Consider the following 25,960-nt stretch of genomic DNA (forward strand, 5'->3'; position numbering starts at 1 on the left):
TGCGTGTCGAAGATGGCGGCTGCCGGCGGAGGGGGGAGTCGCAGCGCAGCAGTTAAGACGGGCCAGATAATGGAGACAGGGAGCGGCGGCAGCGGCGCCACGGAGGAGCCGCTGGGAGGCTGCTCAGACACCGTGCTGCCGGGGTTCAGGGATGCCGACTCCTTCGTCAAGGTACGTGAGGGAGCCGCCGCAGACTACGGCTCCCAGCGTGCCCTGCGGCGCACCGCCCCCTCCCCTCAGCGGGGCCTGCTGGGGACTGTAGTTCCGGCTCGCGGCCTCGGCTTCAGCTGGGAAGCTGTCGAGACTGCATTTCCCAGCATTCTCTGGGCCCGCCGCGGTGGCGTTTGGGTGGCCGAGAGCAAGGCGGAGTGTTGCATGCCGGGCGTTGTAGTGTGGGCCTCGCGCCCCTGTCGCCGCGGGGCCTGGGAGCAGTGACCCTGGGCCTATCTCCTCCTGCACAGGGCTGGTCGCCATGGGATGTGTGGCGCTTGAGCGAGCCGGCGTGGGCACCGCGTGGGGGTGCGGCACAGCTGCTCCAGCGCCTGGAGCTGGGGGGAGGGGATGCTGCCCCCCCCATGCAGCCTGCGCCCTCTCTGCCCCCCGCCCAGCACGAGACGCCAGAGCTCGCCACTGCAGCCTCCCAGCGCCAGGGCGCCCAGGCTTTCACGCCTCTCGCCCCGGGAGAGTCGGGGGACGAGCTGCATCTCGTTGGCATGAAGTGAGTCAGTCTTTTCAGCTCTGTTAAATGGAGAGGTGTAGGCTATGGGACCCGAAACTAGAGGTATAGAAATAGCTTTGCCTCTCCTGGAATTGACACCTCCTCATCTATTGTTGGGAGTGACACCTCCTCATCTATTATTATTAAGCCACGTTTTAAATGGACATTTCCATCCACCCTGATCAAATTGGCCCTGTCAACACTGGCTCTCCACTTGTGAGGTAAGTCCCTTCTCTTCATGTGTCGTTGTATAATGCCTGCATCTGTAATTTTTCACTCCGTGCATCTGAAGAAGTGGCTTTTTTACCCACGAAAGCTTATGCCCAAATAAATCTGTTAGTCTTTAAGGTGTCACCGGACTCATTGTTGTTTTTGTGGATACAGACTAACATGGCTACCCCCCTCCCTGCCCCCGAAACTAGGACCTGTTGTCTCCATGGGCACTGGAGGCATTCTCCTTTTTTCCTAATTTCATGCAGTCTTCCTATTCCTGGCAAGTTGTCAGCATAACCCCTCAAATGAGTTAGGGCATTCCCTGCAGTGGGGTCTGGAGAACTAGAATCATGGTGGTGAGATAAATTGAAGCTAAACAGCTGGTACTAGCTCATGCATGGGCCCTGGTAGCGAAAGCAGCCCTAAATTTAGTTATCTGTGTCTTAACAGGGAAAAAATTCAGAGGAAACCCACAGATTTGGCAACACTGAAGTGGTGAAAAGAAAAGGAGTACTTGTGGCACCTTAGAGACTAACCAATTTATTTGAGCATAAGCTTTCATGAGCTACAGCTCACTTCATCAGCTGCATACTGTGGAAAGTGTAGAAGATCTTTTTATACACACAAAGCATGAAAAAATACCTCCTCCCACCCCACTCTCCTGCTGCTAATAGCTTATCTAAAGTGATCACTCTCCTTACAATGTGTATGATGATCAAGTTGGGCCATTTCCAGCACAAATTCAGGTTTTCTCCCCCCACACACACACAAACCCACTCTCCTGTTGGTAATAGCTTATCTAAAGTGACCACTCTCCTTACAATGTGTATGATAATCAAGGTGGGCCATTTCCAGCAGAAATCCCGGGTTTAACAAGAACGTCTGGGGGGTCGGAAAAAACAAGGGGAAATAGGTTACCTTGCATAATGACTTAGCCACTCCCAGTCTCTATTCAAGCCTGAGTTAATTGTATCCAATTTGCAAATGAATTCCAATTCAGCAGTCTCTCCCTGGAGTCTGGATTTGAAGTTCTTTTGTTGTAATATCGCAACTTTCATGTCTGTAATCGCGTGACCAGAGAGATTGAAGTGTTCTCCAACTGGTTTATGAATGTTATAATTCTTGACATCTGATTTGTGTCCATTTATTCTTTTACGTAGAGACTGTCCAGTTTGACCAATGTACATGGCAGAGGGGCATTGCTGGCACATGATGGCATATATCACATTGGTGGATGTGCAGGTGAACGAGCCTCTGATAGTGTGGCTGATGTTATTAGGCCCTGTGATGGTGTCCCCTGAATAGATATGTGGGCACAGTTGGCAACGGGCTTTGTTGCAAGGATTGGTTCCTGGGCTAGTGGTTCTGTTGTGTGGTATGTGGTTGTTGGTGAGTATTTGCTTCAGGTTGGGGGGCTGTCTGTAGGCAAGGACTGGCCTGTCTCCCAAGATTTGTGAGAGTGTTGGGTCATCTTTCAGGATAGGTTGTAGATCCTTAAGAATGCGTTGGAGGGGTTTTAGTTGGGGGCTGAAGGTGACGGCTAGTGGCGTTCTGTTATTTTCTTTGTTAGGCCTGTCCTGTAGTAGGTGACTTCTGGGAACTCTTCTGGCTCTATCAATCTGTTTCTTCACTTCCGCAGGTGGGTATTGTAGTTGTAAGAATGCTTGATAGAGATCTTGTAGGTGTTTGTCTCTGTCCGAGGGGTTGGAGCAAATGCGGTTGTATCGCAGAGCTTGGCTGTAGACGATGGATCGTGTGGTGTGGTCAGGGTGAAAGCTGGAGGCATGTAGGTTGGAATAGCGGAAAGTAGGTTTCCGGTATAGGGTGGTGTTTATGTGACCATCGTTTATTAGCACTATAGCGTCCAGGAAGTAGATCTCTTGCGTGGACTGGACCAGGCTGAGGTTGATGGTGGGATGGAAATTGTTGGAATCATGGTGGAATTCCTCAAGGGCTTCTTTTCCATGGGTCCAGATGATGAAGATGTCATCAATATAGCGCAAGTAGAGTAGAGGCATTAGGGAACGAGAGCTGAGGAAGCGTTGTTCTAAGTCGGCCATAAAAATGTTGGCATACTGTGGGGCCATGCGGGTACCCATAGCAGTGCCGCTGATTTGAAGGTATACATTGTCCCCAAATGTAAAATAGTTATGGGTAAGGACAAAGTCACAAAGTTCAGCCACCAGGTTAGCCGTGACATTATCAGGGATAGTGTTCTTTACGGCTTGTAGTCCATCTTTTCTACACTTTCCACAGTATGCATCCGGTGAAGTGAGCTGTAGCTCAGGAAAGCTTATGCTCAAATAAATTGGTTAGTCTCTAAGGTGCCACAAGTACTCCTTTTCTTTTTGTGAATACAGACTAACATGGCTGTTACTCTGAAAACTGAAGTGGTGGGATTCTCTATTCTTAAATTTTCATCAGGGTAGGTGCAAGAGAGGCAGCCTCCTTTGTTATGCTCTCCCTACTGCAAGAAGAGTTTTCAATATGCATTTAGCAGCTAGGTCTTGATTTTTGGGATATAGATGGACGTTTATATGGGACTGTTAATTCAAGCATGACAAAGCATTCTGCGGACTGATTTACAAACCACAGTATTGCCATCACTACAAACTTAATTCCTACACATTCCCTCACCTAGGGACCTTTTCGTAGGCCTGGTCTACACTACAGAGTTAGGTTGATGTAAGCTGCCTTGCTTCGACCTAACGATGGAAGTGTCTACACTTAAAATTTCGCTCCTGCCAACTTAACAACTCCATCTCCATGAGCGGTATAGAATCAAAAATCAATGTAGTTAGGTCGACGCAGTGTCAGTCTAGACATGACGTTACTTGCATAGACGGTTACTGGCTTTCAGGAACCTTCCCACAATGCCCCACACTGACACTAAAATCGATACAAGTGTTCCTGGTGAGGACACACACCACTGATGCAAGGAGCAAAGTGTAGACACGCATAAACGATGCAATTACTGCTGTGGCTGTATGCCGATGTAAGTTAAGTGGACTTAATTTTATAGTGTGGACATGGCCCTAGAGAGACAGCATTTCCTAGTTCTGAAGTTGGAGCTAGTGTGCCTGTAATATTTCCATTAAACCAAAACATCTTCAGTTTAAGGTTTTTCTTTTTTTTTTTAGTATTAGTTTCATTAACTCAGAATGAAATGGTTGTAAACTCTCGTTTAAAAAGGCCTAGTTGTGTCTTGGTTTAGGAATAGTAATGTAATGCAAAGAATGGGATTACTGTGTGCTCATCTGGCAGTGTCAGAAAAATAAATTGTGGAATTATATTTTAATGATGTGATGCTTTTTAACAGCATGCACTTGGCACTGTGGTGGCTGCTACTAAGGCATCTAATGGGCTCCCTCAGCCTGGAGATGAATATGACTTCTATCGCAGTTTTCCTGGATTTCGGGCATACTGTGAAACGCAAGGTGACAGGCTGCTTCACTGGTAAGGACATTCTGGCTTCCTTGTGTCAGTGGTGAAAACCTAGTGATAGGGAACAGAGTGAGGGGCAGAGAATTCTCTTCTTTGCAAATTTCAAAATAAAACAATATATGAACATTTTTTTATTAGGTATATTTCAGCTATTTTTAAAAATGTGTGTCAGCTGCTTCTCTGATACATGAAATTTAAATGGTAATGATAAAAATTGAGTCATTGAATTTACCACTGTAAAGTAGCTGTAACAATTTAGATGAAGAACTGAGCAGGTGAGGGCTGATGGAAAAGTGACTTCCTAACCAGATGGCCCAATCTAAGTTCCATAGACCCAGTGGAAATGGATAGCACTTTCTCAGAGCTTCTCATGTTCAAGGCTCTTACAACAGTATCTAAAGGGTCTGTATTTGATTTTGCAAACCTTAAAGTAGCCAGAGCTCAGAAAGGATCTTAATACATAGGTCCAGTCTTTAGCATACCTGCTTTTGATGTCATTTAAAGAGTAACTGGACTATTCTCTTGTTAGTATGAGCAAGGTGATGCAGTATCATGGCTGTCGCAGTCACATCAAGGATCGCAGCAAAGCAACAGAGCTGGAAGATAAATTTGATTTGCTGGTTGACTCCAATGATGTAATTCTTGAAAGAGTGGTGAGTAAACTTTCCCTGTATTTTTTCACTTGTAACCATTCAGCAGATCACTCTTTCTACAGGAATTGCTACATATTTAGCAATTACACTTTGTTCCTCGCTCTCAGACCTCTTTCATTTTAAACATTTATTCCCTTATGGGCACTATTTCTTAGGTATCTCTTGTTTTTTAAAAAAAAAATTTACAGCCCATTGGGAGGCCATTTATCTGAGGTGTCTGTCGCTTTTCTATATTTCAGGTCACAGCGGTTGGTTGGAACTGAGCCTGTAAAGACGAGAATGATTACTTGTATGACAGCAGCACCTAAGGACTCCAACTGAGATAGGGACCCATTGTATTAGGTGCTGTACATACACATAAGCTGTCCCTTGGCTGAAGAGCTTGCAGTCTAAATAGAATAGACAACAGGTGGAAGAGATAGCAGAGACACAGAAAGGTGACATGATTTCCCCTAGGTCACACAGCAGAAGGAATAGAAACCAGGGCTCCAACTGTTCCTGAAAACCAGAGACAGTCGATCAAACGTTTCCATTGCAAACAAGGAAGAGAAGGCTGCCTGTGTGGGTGCCAGAGCAGATGTATCATGTACTACCCCAGGAGAGCAAGGGAGATGGAATAATTACCCCAGCCATAAAGAAAACAGGCTGGCAGCTGATTAAACTGACATGCAGCTGAGAGCAGAGATCTTAGTACCACTCACATTCAAAAGTAGTCTCTTAAACCGGTCATTTAAATCAGTCCTTCCAGGGCCCCAATAATGGCACATTGGGCTTTGGTGCTGTAGCCTCCAATAGCTTTATTCTCTACTGCCTGGAACCTCATGCAGTCATTTACGATTGTGCAAAGTGTGTGTGAAACATGCCTAAGAAAGGCCATGTGATCTGGAGTTGAGAATCTGAAGCTCCAGGTTCTGTTCCTGGCTCTGCCATTGACCTGTGGTGTGACCTTGCTCAAGTCACATCACCTCTCTGGGCTTCAGCTTTCCTTCCAAACCTTTGTCTATTTAGACTGTCAGCTCTTTGGATCAGGGACTGTCTTACTATTTCCCTGTACTGTGCCTAGCATATGTCCCTGATCTCAGTTGGGGCCTCTAGATGGTGCCATAATGCTCTTATGGCCTTGGTTACTTATCATGCTGTGCCAAGCAAATTAGACGCAAGACTAACTCTGTACTGGCCCATCTCAAAACTGGGCAGAGTGGAGGATAAGATGTAAGAGGAGAGTGTAGGACTAGGATGATCTGCACATGAATATCTCTGAAGAAACTCTCCTTTGATTCCTTGGCAATTGCTTCTCCTAATCCTTAACATTAGAATTTCATACCTAGCCTTTGGCCACTCTTTCCCTTTACAAAATTCAGAGTTGATGAGCATGGAAGCAGCTGCATATTTCTCTCCTTTCAGTCAGGCTAGACTGCCAAGTACAGGATGTTTCATACAGTTTTGCTTAAGCTTCTTTTCCCGAATTTCAGGGTATTTTACTGGATGAAGCAGCAGGAGTGAACAAGAACCAGCAGCCTATCCTCCCTGCAGGGATGCAGCTCCCAAAGACAATAGTTTCCAGCTGGAACCGTAAGGTGAGACTTCTACAGTCAGCTGATTTTAATTAACTTGAGCTTTTTGCTTAGGCTTGAGTTGTAGTGATGGTGGTTGGGCATTCAGTAACCCAAAATCCTTTTAGATTTCTGGTTGTGCTTCTTCTTCCTTTACTCCAGATTCAGGATCCCTGGGTTTCTGCTATAGATTTCATGCACACAGATCTCTCTCTAACCTGAATTCAGGGCACCTTATTTAGATGCTGTTGTATGGACCTTAGATATTGTGCTCTTAATTTCAGGGGAGTTTTTCGTTACTGTTTCTGGAGTTTAATATTCAAATGCATATAGGGAAAGTCTTAATAGTCTACCTCAAAATCCATTCATATGTGTTTTTTAAACAGAGTGGAGAATCCCACAGAACAAAGTCTGAAACCTTCCGATTGCTACATGCCAAGAATATCACTCGACCACAGCTCAGATTTCGAGAGAAGATTGACAATTCCAACACTCCCTTTGTACCTAAGCTTTTTGTCAAACCCAACGCTCTGAAACCACTGCCTGAAGGTAAGAAGGCCAGGGCGAGAGGGCTTCATTTGCTTTGGGTAGCATATAATAATAATAATCTGAGCTAGGTGGTGGTATTATTAGGGCTGTCAAGTGATTTAAAAAATTAATCACGATTAATCGGGCAATTTAAAAAATTACGATTAATCGCCCTGCTAAACAATAATAGAATTCCATTTATTTACATATTTTTGGATGTTTTCTACATTTTCAAATGTATTGATTTCAATTACAACAGAATACAAAGTATACAGTGCTCACTTTACATTTATTTTTGATTACAAGTATTTGCACTGTAAAAAAAAAAAAGAAATATTGTTTTTCAATTCACCTAATACAAGTACTATAGTGTAGTCTCTTTATCATGAAAGTTGAACATACAAATGTAGAATTATATATAAAAAAACTGCATTCAAAAATAAAACAATCTAAAATTTTAGAGCCTGCAAGTGCATTCAGTCCTATTTCTTGTTCAAACGGGTTCTGCTCAATAACAGTACAAAGCAGTGCGGACCGACACATGTTCATTTTCATCCTCTGAGTCAGATGTCACCAGCAGAAGGTTGATTTTCTTTTTTGGTGGTTCGGGCTCTGTAGTTTCTGCATCGATGTATTGCTCTTTTAAATTTCTGAAAGCATGCTCCACACCTCATCCCTCTGATTTTGAAAGGCACTTCAGATTCTTAAACCTTGGGTCGAGTACAGTAGCTATCTCTAGAAATCTCACATTGGTACTTTCTTTGCGTTTTGTCAAATCTGTAGTGAAAGTGTTCTTAAAATGAACATGTGCTGGTTCACCATCGGAGACTGCTATAACACAAAATATATGGCAGAATGCAGGTAAAACAGAGCAGGGGACATACAATTCTCCCCTGTCACAAATTTAACTAACACTTTTTTTTTTTTTTAATGAGTGTCATCAGCATGGAAGCATGTCCTCTGGAATGGTGGCCGAAGCACGAAGGGGTATACGAATGTTTAGCATAACTGTCACGTAAATACCTTGCAGTGTCAGCTACAGAAGTGCCATGCAAATGCCTGTTCTCGCTTTCTGGTGATGTAAATAAGAAGAAGGCGGCATTATCTCCTGTAAATGTAAACAAGCTTACTTGATTTAGCGACTGGCTGAACAAGAAGTAGAACTGAGTGGACTTGTAGGCATTGAAGTGTTACATTGTTTTGGTTTTGAGTGCAGTTATGTACCAAAAAGTCTACCTTTGTAAGTTGCACTTTCACAACAAAAAGAAAAGGAGTGCTTGTGGCACCTTAGAGACTAACCAATTTATTTGAGCATGAGTTTTTGTGAGCTACAGCTCACTTCATCGGATGCATACCGTGGAAACTGCAGTAGACATTATATACACACAGAGACCATGAAACAATACCCCCTCCCACCCCACTGTCCTGCTGGTAATAGCTTATCTAAAGTGATCATCAAGTTGGGCCATTTCCAGCACAAATCCAGGTTTTCTCACCCTCCGCCCCCCCCCCCCCCACACAAACTCACTCTCCTGCTGGTAATAGCCCATCCAAAGTGACCACTCTCTTCACAATAAGAAAAGGAGTACTTGTGGCACCTTAGAGGCTAACCAATTTATTTGAGCATGAGCTTTCGTGAGCCACAGCTCACTTCATCAGATGCATACCGTGGAAACTGCAGCAGACTTTATATATACACAGAGAATATGAAACAATACCTTCTCCCACCCCACTGTCCTGCTGGTAATAGCTTATCTAAAGTAATCGTCAGGTTAGGCCATTTCCAGCACAAATCCAGGTTTTCTCACCCTCCACCCCCCCACACAAATTCACTCTCCTGCTGGTGATAGCCCATCCAAAGTGACAACTCTTTACACAATGTGCATGATAATGAAGTTAGGCCATTTCCTGCACAATTCCAGGTTCTCTCACTCCCTCACCCCCCTCCAAAAACCCACCCCCATACACACACAAACTCACTCTCCTGCTGGTAATAGCTCATCCAAACTGACCACTCTCCAAGTTTAAATCCAAGTTAAACCAGAACATCTGGGGGGGGGGTAGGAAAAAACAAGAGGAAATAGGCTACCTTGCATAATGACTTAGCCACTCCCAGTCTCTATTTAAGCCTAAATTAATAGTATCCAATTTGCAAATGAATTCCAATTCAGCAGTTTCTCGCTGGAGTCTGGATTTGAAGTTTTTTTGTTTTAAGATAGCGACCTTCATGTCTGTGATTGCGTGACCAGAGAGATTGAAGTGTTCTCCGACTGGTTTATGAATGTTATAATTCTTGACATCTGATTTGTGTCCATTTATTCTTTTACGTAGAGACTGTCCAGTTTGACCAATGTACATGGCAGAGGGGCACTGCTGGCACATGATAGCATAAATCACATTGGTGGATGTGCAGGTGAACGAGCCTCTGATAGTGTGGCTGATGTTATTAGGCCCTGTGATGGTGTCCCCTGAATAGATATGTGGGCACAATTGGCAACGGGCTTTGTTGCAAGGATAAGTTCCTGGGTTAGTTGTTCTGTTGTGTGGTATGTGGTTGTTGGTGAGTATTTGCTTCAGGTTGCGGGGCTGTCTGTAGGCAAGGACTGGCCTGTCTCCCAAGATTTGTGAGAGTGTTGGGTCATCCTTTAGGATAGGTTGTAGATCCTTAATAATGCGTTGGAGGGGTTTTAGTTTAGCCATCACCTTCAGCCCCCAACTAAAACCCCTCCAACGCATTATTAAGGATCTACAACCTATCCTAAAGGATGACCCAACACTCTCACAAATCTTGGGAGACAGGCCAGTCCTTGCCTACAGACAGCCCCGCAACCTGAAGCAAATACTCACCAACAATAACAATAAAAAAACTTCAAATCCAGACTCCAGCGAGAAACTGCTGAATTGGAATTCATTTGCAAATTGGATACTATTAATTTAGGCTTAAATAGAGACTGGGAGTGGCTAAGTCATTATGCAAGGTAGCCTATTTCCCCTTGCTTTTTCCTACCCCCCCCCCCCCCCCCCCAGACGTTCTAGTTAAACTTGGATTTAAACTTGGAGAGTGGTCAGTTTGGATGAGCTATTGCCAGCAGGAGAGTGAGTTTATATGTGTGTGTTCCCGGGGGGAGGGGGGGGGGGAGAAAGCAGTTTCCACGGTATGCATCCGATGAAATGAGCTGTAGCTCACGAAAGCTCATGCTCAAATAAATTGGTGAGTCTCTAAGGTGCCACAAGTACTCCTTTTCTTTTTGCAAAGACAGACTAACACGGCTGTTACTCTGAAACTTTTCACAACAAAGAGATTGCACTACAGTACTTGTATGTGGTGAATTGAAAAATACTATTTCTTTTGTTTACAAATATTTTCACAGTAAAAATTATAATAATAATAATAATAATATACACTTTGGTTTAAATTACAACACCAAATACAATATATATGAAAATGTAGAAAAACATCTAAAATATTTAATACATTTCAATTAGTATTCTATTGTTTAACAGTGCGATTAAAACTGCGATTCATCGGGATTAATTTTTTTGAGTTAATCGCATGAGTTAAATGCAATTAATCGACAGCCCTACTTATTATTTTTATAATGGAATTCAAACAGAAACCATCCCTCACAAGCCAAAAGAAATCATTGAATCTTAAAAATGTGTACCTCAGGAGACTAAAACCCTTTGGAAGTAGTCGGCATGCCATTATGATGATGATGATCTTATTACAGTCAAGTCTATATAAAATGTCTTGCTGTGGATGCACATGTAACACAGAATGTATTTTGCAGCTAATCCTGCTCCCGCTAAAATCAGGGATCAGGCTCTTACTGATGTCAAGAAGTACCAGGTCCTGCATAAATGCAGTTGAGCTTAGAAGAAATAATGGGATTTTTTATTAGTATAGTGAAAAAAAGATTAGATGTGAGCTTCTTTTCTTTGGCTTCCTTAGCCAAATAGTTGACACAAGGCAACCAAAAGCTTCAGTAGTTCTCAGACCCCCACCCCCGATAACATCCCAAGTCTTTGTGATCTGTCATTCTGTTGTAGTTGAATCAGCATTTTTCCATTAAAATGCAGTTGCAGTTCTAGCTACTAACAGTTGATTTGACTTTTGTTTTATTATATTTCATCACTTTCTAATAGCACATATAATGGAGGTAGAGCTGCTAGTTGCCTTTCCATTGCAGAGCAGTGTTTGGCAGCCAGAATTATTCATCTTTGGGATGCTCACGCCATGTGATTTAAATTTTGAAAATTTCTTGTTCTATTACCACCTCTTCAGCAGAGGTCTGGCAGAGTATTGCTCATCTTACTTAATCTTTGCGGGGTGACATTTGTCCTTGTTATACCTCCTACTGAGTCATAAAATGAGGCACAGATAGAAATCTTGTATTTAAAAGCAGTAGGCCAGGAGTGTTCAGGGTTTTATAGTACTTAATGGGTTTTAGGTTAGGCATTGGGGAGAGAAACTTGAGTTAGGAATACACATTATTTGTACAGCTTTGTCTAATTTTTCCATCTTGGTCATTCAGCACTTGCAAAAAGCAGGCAGGAGCGAAAGGAGCGTCCTGAGGACTTGGATGTACCAGCTGCTCTGGCAGATTTCCTCCATCAACAGAGAACTCAGCAGACTGAACAAGACATGTAAGAAATTAAATCAGCAACAGGGTGCTGGAAATACAATAGATTTATATGCATTTTGTATGCAGTCTCTTTATGTATGTACCTGTCACATGCAGCACCTCATGTGGTTCTTCTCTGTGTCTATGCACATGCATGCTGCTTCACTTGTAGCTGCTTCCATATATGTTCATAATTTTTTATACCTAGGCATAACAAATCTGCCCTGTGCTAGGATTTCTGGTCAATACTAGGCAAATTGCGGTGCTATCTCTCGGTAACTACTTCCTTTGGCTCAGTGAAGTTGATTGGAATGATGCATATTTCTTTTTTGTTATTTGCGCAGGTTTGCTCACCCTTACCAATATGAACTGGAACACTTTGTTCCACCAGATGAAACTCTCAAGAAACCACAACTCCAGGTTAGTGCCCAGATTAAATTAGTAATCAAATCTAGAAAAAATGTTGAAGTAGATGATGATCAGTTTGTGGTAGGCCCTGCTTGTAGCCTAGTTACAATTGAGGGGGGGGGGGGAGCAGTTACAGCTGTGATAGCAGTGTTTAATTCAGAAACTTTTGGATATTGTGGGAGGAGAGCACTATGTCCCCACAAGAGGGTATCTAATAACTTGCTTTGTCAGATGTACAGGCCTGTTGAGGACGCACCCTGCCATTTTATCTCCACTTTGGATGAGTTGGTAGAACTGAATGAAAAGCTTGTAAGATGCAAAGAATTTGCTGTGGATTTGGAGGTGAGTATGTTGCTCTTTGTTTTAAATTACGTATGTTGAGTTAGCACTCAGCAGGTCATATTATAGTATTCTTCTTCTAGTTTTCATCATCTTTTGCTTTGTGTACCATATCCTTTTTATGTTGAGTTAGGTAATATGTCCCAGGTCTGATGTGGGAAGGCTGCTACATTTTATTATCCTGTATGGGATTTTGGCTGTCATTTTAATTTCTCAAACTTTATTCTATTGTAATAAGATTTATATTGAATTTAGTCTGTTTTGAATTTTTCCTATGATCCTCTGGGTTATGTTGAGATCCATGGAAAGGACCAATTTCAAAATTAATTTGGATGACGTATTAAGACAGTAGCAATGATTGCAAAGGCCTGAAATCTGTTCATGTCATTAACTTTTGCCTAGAGGAACCCTTCCTTCTTTTATTGTCATCTTTTCCTCTGCCTTTGGTTATTCTGTGTTTCATAGTACCACTCCTGCAGGGGCTCTGAGTTAACTTCTGTCCTTTGTCTGATAGCACCATTCCTACAGGAGTTTCCTGGGCTTGACATGTCTGATGCAGATTTCCACCCGGATGGAAGATTTCATTATTGACACCCTGGAGCTACGTAGTGACATGTACATTCTGAATGAGGCCTTCACGGACCCTGCTATTGTAAAGGTCAGTAGACGCTTCCAACCTATTCAGAATTACACCTGGTGAACTTAATTTTGGCTTAACTCTGTCTGTCTGAAAGCATGCTTTATCCTCCTGCCCTGGCCACTCCCTGCTTCCGGGGAAGGGTTGGGACAAGTGGGAAAGCCACGGTATGGGCCTGATCCAATACCCATTGAAATCATTGGAAAGATTCCCCTTGACTTCAGTGAGCACTGAATCAGCCTGTATGACCTCAGGCCATGATAAGATGCTAGTAACATCTAAGTCACTGTTGTGAGAGTGAGCACTGCTTAGTTGGCAATGGCCCAAAAATGAATCTGACCACCCATCAGGAGGTATTAGGCAGGACTGTATCCATCAGACTGTGCTGAACACAGACCAGGTACCATTTTGGTTGTAGTTGATTGTAAGTGCTTTACTGACAAGTATGAAGACAAGGTCCCTGTCCCAAAGACCTTGCCCACTAGATAAAAATGTGTAAACACAGGAGGGAATGGATGGGGAGCACTATAAACAATGTGACTGAACAGTTAGCTGGCATCTTCTCAGCTCCAAAGCTCTTGAGTTTTACAATATATTTTGGGAGGGGAGAAATAAATTTTCAGTAGTCTACCAGTTCTCTTTTGAGAGGGCTGAGTGTGGAAACATGGTCTGGGTGAAACCAAGTACTTGCTGTTATGCCACTAGCAGTGAAAGGAGAAAGGCCAGGAAAGAGGTCTTGGTTTAGAAACATAACTTTCTAATTCTGGTTCTTCAACGCTTCAGGTCCCTAAAAGGAATTGGTTATCCTCTCGTCCCAAGTGCTATTCTACCATCTCATATTCTTGTTTCTGATGCATTTGATTGTGTTGCCTTGCAGGTCCTTCATGGTGCCGACTCAGATGTGGAGTGGCTACAGAAAGATTTTGGTCTGTACTTAGTGAACATGTTTGATACTCACCAGGCTGCCCGTCTCCTCAACCTTGGCAGGCACTCCCTGGATCACTTGCTAAAACTCTATTGCCATGTGGAAACTGACAAGCAGTATCAGCTGGCTGACTGGAGGATTCGGTAAAAGTTTTATCCTGACATGTTGGCGTTAGAGTTAAGAATCAAATTTGGGACTTGTTTGCATGTTAATGGGGGACCGTTTCACTTCTCAACCTACCCGCAACCACATAGCTCACTGGGATTTTTGGTTAATACTGTGGTGGTGAACTGGAATAAAAGGGACGGGCTTCAAAACAGAGCTGAAATGCATTAGCAGATTTGTGGAATTAGTATGCACAGCACCTGCCTACGGGTACGCTGTGCTTGGCTGTCTGTTTCAGCCCCTTACTTTGTTGAGCACTAAGCTCTCTCCAAATGCTGTAATATATCTGGTTTTTTAAAATCAGTGACACAAAAGACATTTGGAAGCTGACTTAACACAATAGGAACAGAGCATGACTACAGGGTAGTGTTACGACAAAAGCTGCCACCTTCTCTGCATTGCTCAGCCTAGCATTGTAAAGGTGTAGTTCTGTTGTAACAGATGCACCACTAAAAAATTCTAACTCCCAGACAAAAATGCTGTGTAAATGAGTACAGGGACTGAGTTTGAGAGCGATCTCTGCAGCGCCATCTCCCCGGCCCACAAAGAGCCCAGGTGTGGTACGTAGGCTGTGCAGGCACACAGTGGTAGCCACATTACTATACTAGGTACCCCTGCCATCTGATTGAGTGGCTCCCCTGGGGATCCTGGTCTCCCAGATATAGACGAGGTCAGATGGAGAAAATCATCGTAATGGTGCCCACAAATGAGATTCTGGTGAGAGGAATCCTGGATTTGTTCTTGGGGGTGGACCTAGATGTAGCCTATCTTTACGTGCTGTGGCAGAGGGCACTGCAAGGATGATGGATGGGCTACTAAAACGCATTTGTGCAACAGTGATAGTTCTCTGCTTCCAGCCCTTTGCCAGAGGAAATGATCCAGTATGCCCGAGACGACACTCACTACCTGCTCTACATTTATGATAAAGTGAGAGAGGCACTGTGGGAAAGAGGAAACGGGCAGCCCACTCAGCTGCAGGTGGTCTGGCAGCGCAGCAGGGACATCTGCCTGAAGGTAAATCTTCACCTGGGGACCAATTATCTGAGTCAGAATACAGACTGTCTAGGATTGGAAGCACCCAAAGGTGTGCCTGGCCCATTCCCTACCTTCTGGCAGAATCCCTAATTTTCAGTATGTATATCTGGAAATAGGCTTACTCTCTCCCCATTCCCACCTAGTGTGGGCTTTTCCACTAGCTAAGGGACCTCTAGATCAGTGGTTCTCAACCAGGGCTCCAGGGCCCCCTGGGGGGGCCACACGCAGGTTTCAGGGGGTCCGCCAATCAAGGCCAGTGTTAGACTTGCTAGGGTCCAGGGCAGAAAGCCGAAGCATGGGGCTGAAGCCTGGGACCCTGAGAACCAACATCCGGGGCTGAAGCCAAAGCCTGAGCAAAGTAGCTTCCCGGGGGGCCCAGGCAATTGCCCTGCTTGCTACCCCCTAATGCCAGCCCTGGCTTTTTTGTGCAGAAAACCAGTTATCGTGGACAAGTGGGCCGTGGAGTTTATCGTGGACAAGTGGGCCATATTGGGGGGGAGGGGAGGGGAGGTGTCTCAGAAAGAGAGGTTGAGAACCCCTGCTCTAGATATCCTAGACCTTTTTGTTGTCTTCAAAACCGCTGCTGCTGGTCCACATCAACCTGCAGGTGTTAAGGCTGAAACTTTTCAAGTGAGTCGATATTTACTCACATTTCTTTGGATATCCCTAATAAAAGCCTGAGATATTGGAGCACACTGTAACTTTAGTTTTCACTTGGCAGTGTATATTTGTCATAGTGAGACCAAGGGGTGGGTGGTTTTCTAATCTACCAAGACTTAAAGATCTGGTATGTCTGTGGCTGCTCTTGGACTTGGAAACTTTCTTGCCTCGTGTATTCAAATTAAAATGAAAAAATGAGTGTGGCTGGAACTAAAACAGAAACAGTTGTCAGCCCCACATGCTTAAGGTAAAACCCTCAAGGGGTTCCTCAGTCCTGAATTCCTGAGCTGCTGTTGCAAACCATCCAGTCCTCTCTTGTGTGCTTAATTCTCTGTGCCAGAGAGAACACAGCCTGGGAAGTGCCCAAGGGAATCAGTACATGACTCTGTTTGATATTGATCCCCAATCTCTCTAATTCTTCCTGTTCAGAAATACATCAAACCCGTCTTCTCAGAGGACTCCTACCTTGAGCTCTACAGGAGGCAGAAAAAGCATCTCAACACACAGCAGCTAACAGCTTTTAAATTGCTATTTGCCTGGAGGGACAAGATGGCACGTCAAGAGGATGAGAGTACAGGGTAGGAAGTCGTTCATTAGACACAGTTTGAAATGGATCTCTGCGGAGCAATACAGCTCGTTGAATGGATCTCTGCAGAGCGGTACAGCTCGTTGAAAGAAACACTGGGTCTGCTGAGAGGGGTTGATTTGGGTGCTTCCTGTGTATCTAAGACACTGTCCAGTGAAAGGCGCAGTACTTCAGTGGCACCACTTCCTCCCATCTGTTCCTCTGACCCCCTACATCTCAGATCAGAAATCACATTGGTGGGGGGGTTGCCTCGATGATTTTCTAGATCAGTCCTGATTTATTTCTCCTTAACTGACCCCAATGCTTAAGAACTTGGGTCCGGTGCAGAATGATACATGGGGTCGTCATCCCCGCATGAAATTTCTCTTTGAACAGGTTTGATTAACATTAACACAATTACCATGATATCAGTGCTCCTGCTCTTTATGTTGCAGGTATGTGCTACCAAACCATATGCTACTGAAGATAGCAGAGGAGCTGCCCAAGTATGTATTCGTGCCGTCTGTTTTTGTACAACTCTGAATGTCATTTCCTTGTCCTCCAAGTTGATCCCAGGTCCATCAGCCAGATGGGCTATCCTCTTACGTGTGTGTTTGTTTTACTTACTTCTGCAGTTAGCTTGTTGCTCCCAGTAATTAGCATTGCTTTTACCTTTAGTTCTTCAGAGCAGAGAAATTCAGTGCACAGAAGAATTAAGATGCTAAGCTCTTCTAGCATAAGCCAGATATCTTTATACATGTGTCTTTGTCAGGAATACACAGCCTACTAATGCAAAACGTGGGCTCACTGCTGCCAGTCATTGCATCTCCCTTCTTTTTGAGCTCTCCACCAGTACGCTAGGAGGAGATTAATTTCACTAACACCTAGGTATTGATTTAGTTTTCAAAGGAAAATGTGTAGGTGCCAGACCACTCTCATGTCACCCACGACATTCTCCTGTAAATAAGATTTTTTTGGAGGACTTGGTATTTTCCATCCCACATAAAACTGCATCTGTGATTTCAAAACCCTTTACACTCCTGCTATAAGAAAAATATATATTGGATAAGGAGAGAAATTAAAGCTGGATGCAGAAAGAACACGGGGGTGCTGAGCTAATGGGCTTTCCTTATGTGCCCAAACGTAGTACGGACACATTTGTAGTTGTACTGGATAAACAGTGATGGCTAATCTGATTTGCCTTATTCAGTGAAGCAAGGGCGTCTGATTACATGTGGTTGACTCTTCTTTGCATGTGGATGTTTGATTTATCAGCTGAGAATACAGCAAACTGGTTTTTTTCGTTATGTCTTTAGAGAACCCCAGGGCATCATTGCTTGTTGCAACCCGATCCCACCACTAGTCCGCCAACAGATCAACGAAATGCATCTCCTCATCCAACAGGCCCGAGAGATGCCTCTGCTCAAGGTACAAAGATCTTCTACCAACACACAACAAAACCCAAAAGATGTGGACTTATTGTGGAATATCTCTTGCACCTTGTCCTCCAGAGGTTCCTGTTGATCTCATAAGTATTAAAATCTAGAAATAGTCTACATGCAAGGCTATAGTACAAGACTGCTGCCGGGGTTGCCGTTTGCGTGTGAGACAGTAACCTCACTTTGAAGCCTGAGTACTGCACAGTATGCTATAATACAGACAGAAGCACTGCCTGTAGGCATTTCTTCCTACCCCCGTAATGAAATCTCACTGCAGACTTCAAAGCAGTTCAGGCCCTTAAGGGAACTTGAGGAGTAACCAGGTAGAAATATTCACTATTGAGCAAAGCAATCAACTTCGAGGTTTCTGGGTATAACCCTATTCTGCCTTTATACACACATCACATTTACCTACAAAGGGAATAAGAGCTTGTTGGATGCACATAAGAAATCACCAGTGACAAATCCCACACAACTGGCAAAGCAGAAACAAACACGCAACCTAGAGGCTTGGAATGAGGTTTAATATAGGTCAGCACACTTCTGCTGTTACTACAATGGAGTGCATCCTCCTACAGTGAAATTAAGCCATTCGTGAGCACAAACAGCCCTGCTATGTGAACAGCTTCGTAATTTTACCTATCCTCACACAGACACACACCCCTGGGAGGGAAATGTAGAACTGTTCTTCTGCTAGCTGCATTGAAAATATTGATAAGAGGAAGCTTGTGTCTGCTCAGCTAGATGCTTCAAAGTTAACCATTAGTAATTCTCTTATTTATTTTTTTCTCCTCTTAGTCTGAAACTGCAACCACGGTGAAGAAGAAAGGGTCTCTGCCCAACCCAGAGGTACTATCTGTATCTGCTTGGCATGCTAATGTGTTAAACCCTAAACTCGTAGAAACTGCCATAGCAGAGGTCCGTATCTTGAAGCATGAAGACTGTAATTTTATTCTAACTAGTCCACTAACTAGTTTTTTTTCCATTTGACAAACATGTCCCTCTGTTAACCCAGTTTTATCCTTGTGCTATAATGCTTGTAAAAGTACCAGTCATGAGTCAATATTTTAAAAGCTCCAAACAAGACTATAGTAAATAAGTCTTCCATCAGTAACCACTACAGTTGCTGGACAAAGTTTTGTGTATGTTTGTTATAATCTGTATTGACTGATTTTTAAGAAGGAACATTTCAGATGAATTACTACAGCTGTCCCAGTTATCTACCTTGTGTCTACGAAGTAAAGCATTCTTGCTAGCCAGTAGCCATTTGCACAGCCATCCGTTTGGAGTCAGATTCACTGTGCAATTGCAGATGAGCTATATTAGAAATACTTAGCCTTAGAATATCACCCATACATTTTAATTGTGATTAGCTTGTCATTTTCCATTCTGTAAATTCCCCTAAAACATCTCGGAGCAAGGTTCTGTATTGATCACATATGTAATTTGAATTTGTTTGCAGAGGCTGGAGAATCATTTGTTTGGACCTCATGACAATTCTCGTGTTCCTCTGGATGATATTCAGAACCTCTCAGCCTTAGGTAATTTGGGAAGGATGGGAGACAGCCTCTGACTTCTGCTAATATGGAAAAAATTCAAGTAGTTTTTTTTTTTTTTTCTTTGACACCTTAAAATAAGCATATCACCTTCAGTGGAAGCTCATTTGTGGAGCCAGGGAGATCATAGCAGAACACAAATCCAGTAGGAATGGAATGTTCAAAACCAGAAACTTTTTCCTTTCTCTGCAGAACCGGCACCAGTTCTGGAATGTGGGAGCCTCTTTTCGGACAGCGATGGGGAGATGGACAGCACAAGGGTATTACCTAATTCCACATGTCTTGTTGCTACTGCAACCATCAGTATATTCAGTGTAAGCTCCAGTAATATGAAGGGGTTGGCCTTAGGGTAGCTGCAGAGGAATAGGATATTCATGGAGATACTGCTGTGCTCCCTGTCAGGTGTTCAGCAAGTAGGAAGCTGGCAAGTGGATTAGCTCTTCTTACAGTTCCAGAGTCACTGCCCTTACTGGGCCTTTAGGTGAATTAGGAAATGATATGGCGATAAGCCGAGGAGCCCAGAAATACAACTGAAAATTCACCTACTACTAAAACAAGCAGCAGATGTGAAATGGGTACTGTTACAGAACAGAACTTTCTGGGCTTGTCAAGTAGAGAAGTAAAATTCAGCACTGCCTCAGTTCCCTATCTCACTTCCCTCCATCTCTCTCCTCCCCACCCGCCCACACACAAGTAAGCAAAGCCTAGTTGATGATGTATCAGCTTTGGCACTAGGGGATGTCGTAAATGTCTTTTGGCTTTTACTAACCCTACTAGCCCTTAAAAGCCTCAGGTCACACATCATGTGTTCCAAACAATGCTGGAGCTATTCTCTATATACAGTCTGTATGTAACTTATGTATTTTATATGCTAATGGTTTTTCTGCATTCCTTAAGGAGCCTGATGTGGATGAAGGGAATGAGAAGAACTTAACAGTAGCACAGCAGAAGGCTCAACGCATAATGGAGTCCTTTGAAAATCCGTTCAGAATGGTAAAAGGCACTGTATATATTTTGTAATGGCAGCTGGTAAACTGAGCAATATAGTAGGTCCCATAAGAGCAGGAATTTTCACAAGGCAGGGTTAGTAGAGCCTAGCATGACAGCTACTGCTCATTTATTGGAATCACAGGGTTATATGCTAGATGTATTTTGCAAGGAAAACCATGGGATTTGGTTTTGAAACTTGTACAGAAATGGATGTTAGGGAGGCACTTCAACAGGTTAAAAAAATCATGTTTTTTAAAACTCTTAACTTCTGTTAGATACCTTTAATTAAAACCATTTTTTACATCTAGTTTTTCATCTTTGACTGTATTTTACATCTCTCAGCTTGAAGATGAAAATAAACTAGTTGGTTCGCTCTTGGTTTTGAATCTATTTCATTTCTGGTTTGCCATGTCCTAAAATGTATTTTATCAGTGTGTTTGGACTTGCAAACTGGAGGATAATGTTATCAAAAAGTGTTCCCATTGGATTTACTTTTAATAGAAATATTTCTATTGGCCTCAAGTTTTGTAATTTTGGACAGGGGTGAGCTGACGTTCTTTTGAACCATTAACTTTCCGTAGGATTGATGTTAAATTTGACCTTTTTTTCAGTTAGCACCTACTAAGTGTGCATCTCAGCTGTCTGTGACTTCCACTGTAATTTATGCTGTCTGCACCCTGTAGCATGCTGTGTTTTAAAGACATTTTTCTTTTCCTTTTTCTAGTATCTGCCTTCAGAACAGAACCCTGCCCACATCTCACAATCAGCAAAGTTTGACCCATCATCAAAAATTTATGAAGTGAGTGTCTACTGGCCAAATTTTCTGAAAACTGCTCAGCTCCTTGTGAAAGAACCAGGTGACAACAAATGAATTCCGGGTTTCTTTTGGAAGTTTCTGAGGGGCATAAGATTACTTGGATTTATTTTTTTCCGTTTTGCTTCCCTTTCATCTCAGAAAAGGGGAGACATTTTCAGACTTCTATAGCATTCCTTTTCTCCAAAGAACAAGGGAAATGCCCACTCATATCTCCCACATTGCAAAACATTGAATTAAAAGGAGACACCATACCTGGCCTGGATCCTTTGGTGCTAATTCATGTGGCTCAAGACTCTCTACAAAATAAAAAAAGTCATCTCCAGTGTAGTCAAATTTGGTGTTCTGTAGTCCAAAATGAATGCTGGTGCAGGTCTGTAAACTCCTCCCCCATTCTGTCTGACTTCACAGTGAGTGATCCTGGCTAATTTTCTTTTGATGTAGATCAGCAATCGGTGGAAGTTGGTGAGTCAGGCACAACTGCAGAAGGAGGCAAAAGAAGAAGCCAAAAAGAAAGCAGTACAGCAGAGAGGTAACACCCACATTTTTTGGACTGAGACTGAGGAGAGGGCTGGGGGAGGAAGGTGGATCTTCCAAACCCCTGAATGTCCCTTTCCCTGTAACACCACTATCCAGGCCCTGCATCTTAACTACAGCCTTTTCAACCAAGACACTCTGAGCAAGAGTCCTTTCAGAGCCAGTCAAACCAATTTTAGCTGATTTGAGTGGTTTGCAGTGAATGACGTGAGGTCTTCCTCTCCCTTCCTTCCTTACCAGCAGTACACCCATAGGACTCCTTACCTTTACAGGGAGCAAAAGATCAGGACTGGAAATCAGATGCAGATCTGATTGCTTGGTAGTTCAGAGTACTTCCATTAAAACTACCATCATCATAACCCATAGGTTTTAACTAGAAAGTCTCCTTTCAGCATGGCAGGCCACCACTTTCCTCTGTCTGATCCTTGTATATTTGTAATGGGCTAAAACATACTGCTGTTTGAAACTGAGGGACTGATATAGTCAGTAGAACAAGGCCCACTGTAGACTAGTGCTTTGAAACTTCCACACGCAGAGCTCTCCCAGTGTGTTTCTGTGCTAACGTGCAGTATCCCTGTTGTTTGTGTATTAGCCATTCACTGACCAGAGACTGCAAATAGTGCTTAACTGTATGTATTCCAGGCTGAATTCTCTAAATTCACTTCCTCTGTAACCCCTGCCACAAAGAATGCAGGTATCCAGTTTTTAAAGGCTGGCACGTTAATCTGCACAGCTATTACCAAAAAACCCTTAACTCTTTACATTTTTGTTAAGCACCTTCTCTACCTGAGGAATAAGACTTTGTCAGAACAGTGATTAGTCAGTCGTCTTGGGGTTACCCAAAACCTTTTCTAGGGAGTCAACCCTGCAGGATGCCTTAGTTTGCTGATTGATGACCTCAATTATTCAGCAGGTGGGAGTGTTTCAGGAAGAGGTGGCTAGAGAGAGCTAGGGTGGAGTGAGAGTTGAAATAAACCATTCCCCACCACCCAACAGACTACTGAGGAATTGGCCAGATGGCTTCCCCATAATCTAGATATGGTATGGTCCTGTCCTATCATAGTCTGGGGGACATGACCCCTTTTTAGGTCAAGAGTTTTCTGATGAATGAGGTTCACATCATGAAGATTGTCTATATGTGGCATTTGGGGTAAGAGGATTGCCATTGCAAAGCAAGCTCCTCATTCTTTCTTGAGAGCGATTTTGCATGTCTCTTGGGTGAATCTCATGCGCTGTTTTGTTCGTTCCACAGCCGCTCGTGAACAGGTGCAGAAGGAGTGCAAAGCAACAGCAGAAAATATTGTCTCAGTCCGTCAGCAAGCTGTGGTATGTAAAAATGTTTGAGTGTGAAGGACAAAACAGGTTTCAGAGTAGGACAAAACAAGTATCTCTAAAGCTACCCCTTTAGCCTTCACAAATATAAACTCTCTGCCCTCAATCCAGGGCACTTAACATCTCTCGGGCCCTCTGAATCTATGGATGGAATCTTTCCTGTGCTTCTGACCTTGTACACAGCAACAGGTCTTGTTTCAGACCTCAACGAATCTGTGCTGGGCCTCGCCCTACTCCAGTTTCAACTCTCCTCTATCCTGGAGAATACTTGCCATTGCCTTATCTCTGTCTTCCTCTTTCTCGGTTCCCCCTGAAATGTGTACATAGAGCAACAACAGCTTCAGGCCTCTAGTCTTGTGATTGTCAGATTTCTAATCTGAGAAGTCTCTGCTATGGGAGCAAGGCAGCTTAGACCTTGGATCCCAGAACAGAAACAACGTTTCCCTCAACCCCTATTATGATATCCATGGCAGCTGCCTTCTGAGCCCAGTGTGACCAGGCAGAGAGGTTATTGCATTTCCTTCCTGGGGTGTGTTGCTTTTACAGCAGGAACAGGCCAGCAAGAAGAGGGAGAGAATCACCAGTGAACCAGGAACAGAGACACCAAAACAAGAGAAGAAACGGCCAAAAGCCTCCCAGCAGCCAGAGGAGCAGGAAATGCCAAAGCAGTTCACCCCCTTTGATTACAGCAAGTCTGACTTCAAAGTGTTCACTGGTAAGAACTGGACTCCGCACCTACGAGGCTGCAGGCTGTGGAGACTATTGCCTGGCTGAGCCATGGAAAGGCTGTGTGGGTTCGTAGAGCTCTGTGATGTCCAAACAGTAATGTCTTTGCCCTGTACTAATGGAAGAATTGGGAACGATTTAAAGGAATCAGCCTGGTGAAGTGGATTGCTCACCATCCATCCATGTAATTAGAAAACCAGTTGAAATGTTCTTGGAATTACCAAAGGCAGTGGCTCCTTTTCTTGCACAATAGAGTAATGTATTTCATTAAACCCTGCAACAGTAGAAAATAGGAGAGACTTGAATCAGGTGTAATGAGGATCCATTTAAAAGCTTATTCTCTCCTCAGCAGTACACTCTGTTTCATAGTGAGGGAAAGACAGCGCTGTATATTTCATTACAGCCAAAGAGCACTTGCTATTGGTGTGAATTTACTGTTCATTTAAAAGAACCTTTCTAATAGCAATTATTCTCCACTCCGTGTCTGTCTCAGGAAACGGCAAATCCAAGCAGTCATCCCAGTTTGATCCAGCCAAGCAGGCCCACACAGGCAAGGTAAGGGAACACTCGGAAATGAGGAACAGAAATAAAGGTGATACGAGGTGGCCCTAGACATGCCAAACCTCCCCTAATAGCCACTTGATGCTGAGATGAGACTTTCAATCACTAATCCATAAGGCTTGTTACAAGCCCTCTTCCAATGTGCATCCTCCTCCTGCCACTCTGACTGATGTGCAGATGGTACCCACAAGCTTCTCTTTCAGATCATTAAAACTATGTGTAGAGTTTAACAGGTAATCAGTTTACGTGTGACACTGTGGGAAATGCAGCTTCCTGTGCAGCTACTTCAATGCCAGTCCAGACTTGTTCCACAGAGAGAGAGAGAGATGAGATGCAGAATAAAGTGAAGCCCAGTGGTGGGGATGAATCAGAGAGAAGAAAAGGGGATAGGTCCTGTTCAGGATCCCTCTCTACTAACCTCTCAAATTGTAGAAATTTAATCTCAATGGAATCTGTAGACAGAAATGTCAAGCAGAAGCTCCTGGTCAGGAATGCTCATTTCAGGTGAATGAGAGAATATGTTGTACTCCAAAACTCACAACTTAAATGAGCAAAAAGTGTTCCTTGAAGGTATGGTGGACAAGACAGGGTTGGAGACAAGTAGAAGTATCACGTGAAATATATTTTGTTGGGTCATTTTTCCTTTCATATAGAAATTCTCTGGAGCCAACAAACTTCAACACCCAGCTGGAAATAAAAGCATGTCCTACCTGGCTGGGAAAAGTGATCGGTATGTAGTTGAACGGTTCTCTGCAAAGTGATGGAGTGTTCCCCACTCAAGTCCCCTGGAGTCATAGGCAAAGCCATTATTATACTAGTCCACACAGCAGTATCTGGACATGCTTAGCATGAGAGCTGCACAACACCTACAGGTGTCCATTGACATCAGCCTCAGAGAAATCTAGTCCAAGATTAATGTGAATAAAGACAACCATAGCAGAGGGTCTGAAATCCTGAGCTCACAGTGGTGCTAGCCTTATAGGAGATGCAGCCCTGGACCAAAGGTCAGGCTGTGTGGAGGGAGCACACGTCTAACCAGCAAGTTAGAAAGGAAAGCAATGGTGTCGGCTCATGTGAGAATTCCGTAGAGGCTAATTCCCAAGATACTTAGTTTGCCGTTCCCAGGCATAACTCTTCTGGGAGAGGTGGACAGAGGGGGGCAGCATTGTGGCCCATAAATCCCCTGTAGCTGCAGAAGAGCAACATTACTTTGATTCTCTGTTGAGGTGGGGATAGCGCGAGAGGTTGTTTCACCACCTCTCAATACAGCCTTGCAAACATTTCATAGGCTTTAAATCGCGAGTGAACTTCGAACCAAAGCTATTTTAAATTCTTTCTGTAACTGTTTTTGCAGGGGCTCCAGGCACAGCTGGCCAAAAAGATAGTGTTTGTAAGAGATCCTGTGGGAACTGCCAATGAACAAAAAGTCTCTGTCAAGCTGTGGAAGGGCAAATATCAATCACTGCTGCAGTTTTTTGTACAGAAATCTTTTAAAAATAATTAAAACGCTTTTTCCAAAGGGGAAAACCAATTTTAA

The 25,960-nt window shown here is 43.5% G+C and overlaps 1 protein-coding gene across 3 annotated transcripts; it reads left to right on the forward strand.

The window, feature by feature from the left end:
- Positions 1-25,960, forward strand: EXOSC10 (exosome component 10). Of its 3 annotated transcripts, none has more exons than XM_077837614.1 (25): positions 1-171; positions 4,251-4,387; positions 4,905-5,028; positions 6,501-6,605; positions 6,968-7,130; positions 11,645-11,756; positions 12,079-12,154; positions 12,374-12,484; positions 12,996-13,139; positions 13,996-14,186; positions 15,066-15,222; positions 16,333-16,481; positions 16,924-16,974; positions 17,785-17,896; positions 18,706-18,756; positions 19,370-19,448; positions 19,656-19,777; positions 20,361-20,456; positions 21,178-21,252; positions 21,712-21,799; positions 23,057-23,130; positions 23,683-23,851; positions 24,356-24,417; positions 25,077-25,153; positions 25,778-25,960. In XM_077837614.1, exons 1-25 carry the CDS (start codon positions 13-15, stop codon positions 25,806-25,808), a joined length of 2,715 nt encoding a protein of 904 aa, XP_077693740.1. In that variant the 5' UTR covers positions 1-12; the 3' UTR covers positions 25,809-25,960. The 3 variants fall into 3 exon arrangements, with proteins under 3 accessions (XP_077693740.1, XP_077693739.1, XP_077693741.1); XM_077837613.1 differs by lacking the exon at positions 1-171 and adding an exon at positions 398-718; XM_077837615.1 differs by lacking the exon at positions 1-171 and adding an exon at positions 745-939.

This window comes from Eretmochelys imbricata, chromosome 18, assembly GCF_965152235.1.
Source record: "Eretmochelys imbricata isolate rEreImb1 chromosome 18, rEreImb1.hap1, whole genome shotgun sequence".
In the NCBI taxonomy this organism is placed as follows: domain Eukaryota; kingdom Metazoa; phylum Chordata; order Testudines; family Cheloniidae; genus Eretmochelys; species Eretmochelys imbricata.

Excerpts from the sequence above, each read along its gene's own strand:
- EXOSC10 (XM_077837613.1), top strand. The coding sequence starts at position 473 with ATGGGATGTGTGGCGCTTGAGCGAGCCGGCGTGGGCACCGCGTGGGGG. Across the intron at positions 719-4,250 it reads CTGCATCTCGTTGGCATGAA|CATGCACTTGGCACTGTGGT; the intron begins GTGAGTCAGTCT and ends GCTTTTTAACAG. Across the intron at positions 16,482-16,923 it reads CAAGAGGATGAGAGTACAGG|GTATGTGCTACCAAACCATA; the intron begins GTAGGAAGTCGT and ends TTTATGTTGCAG.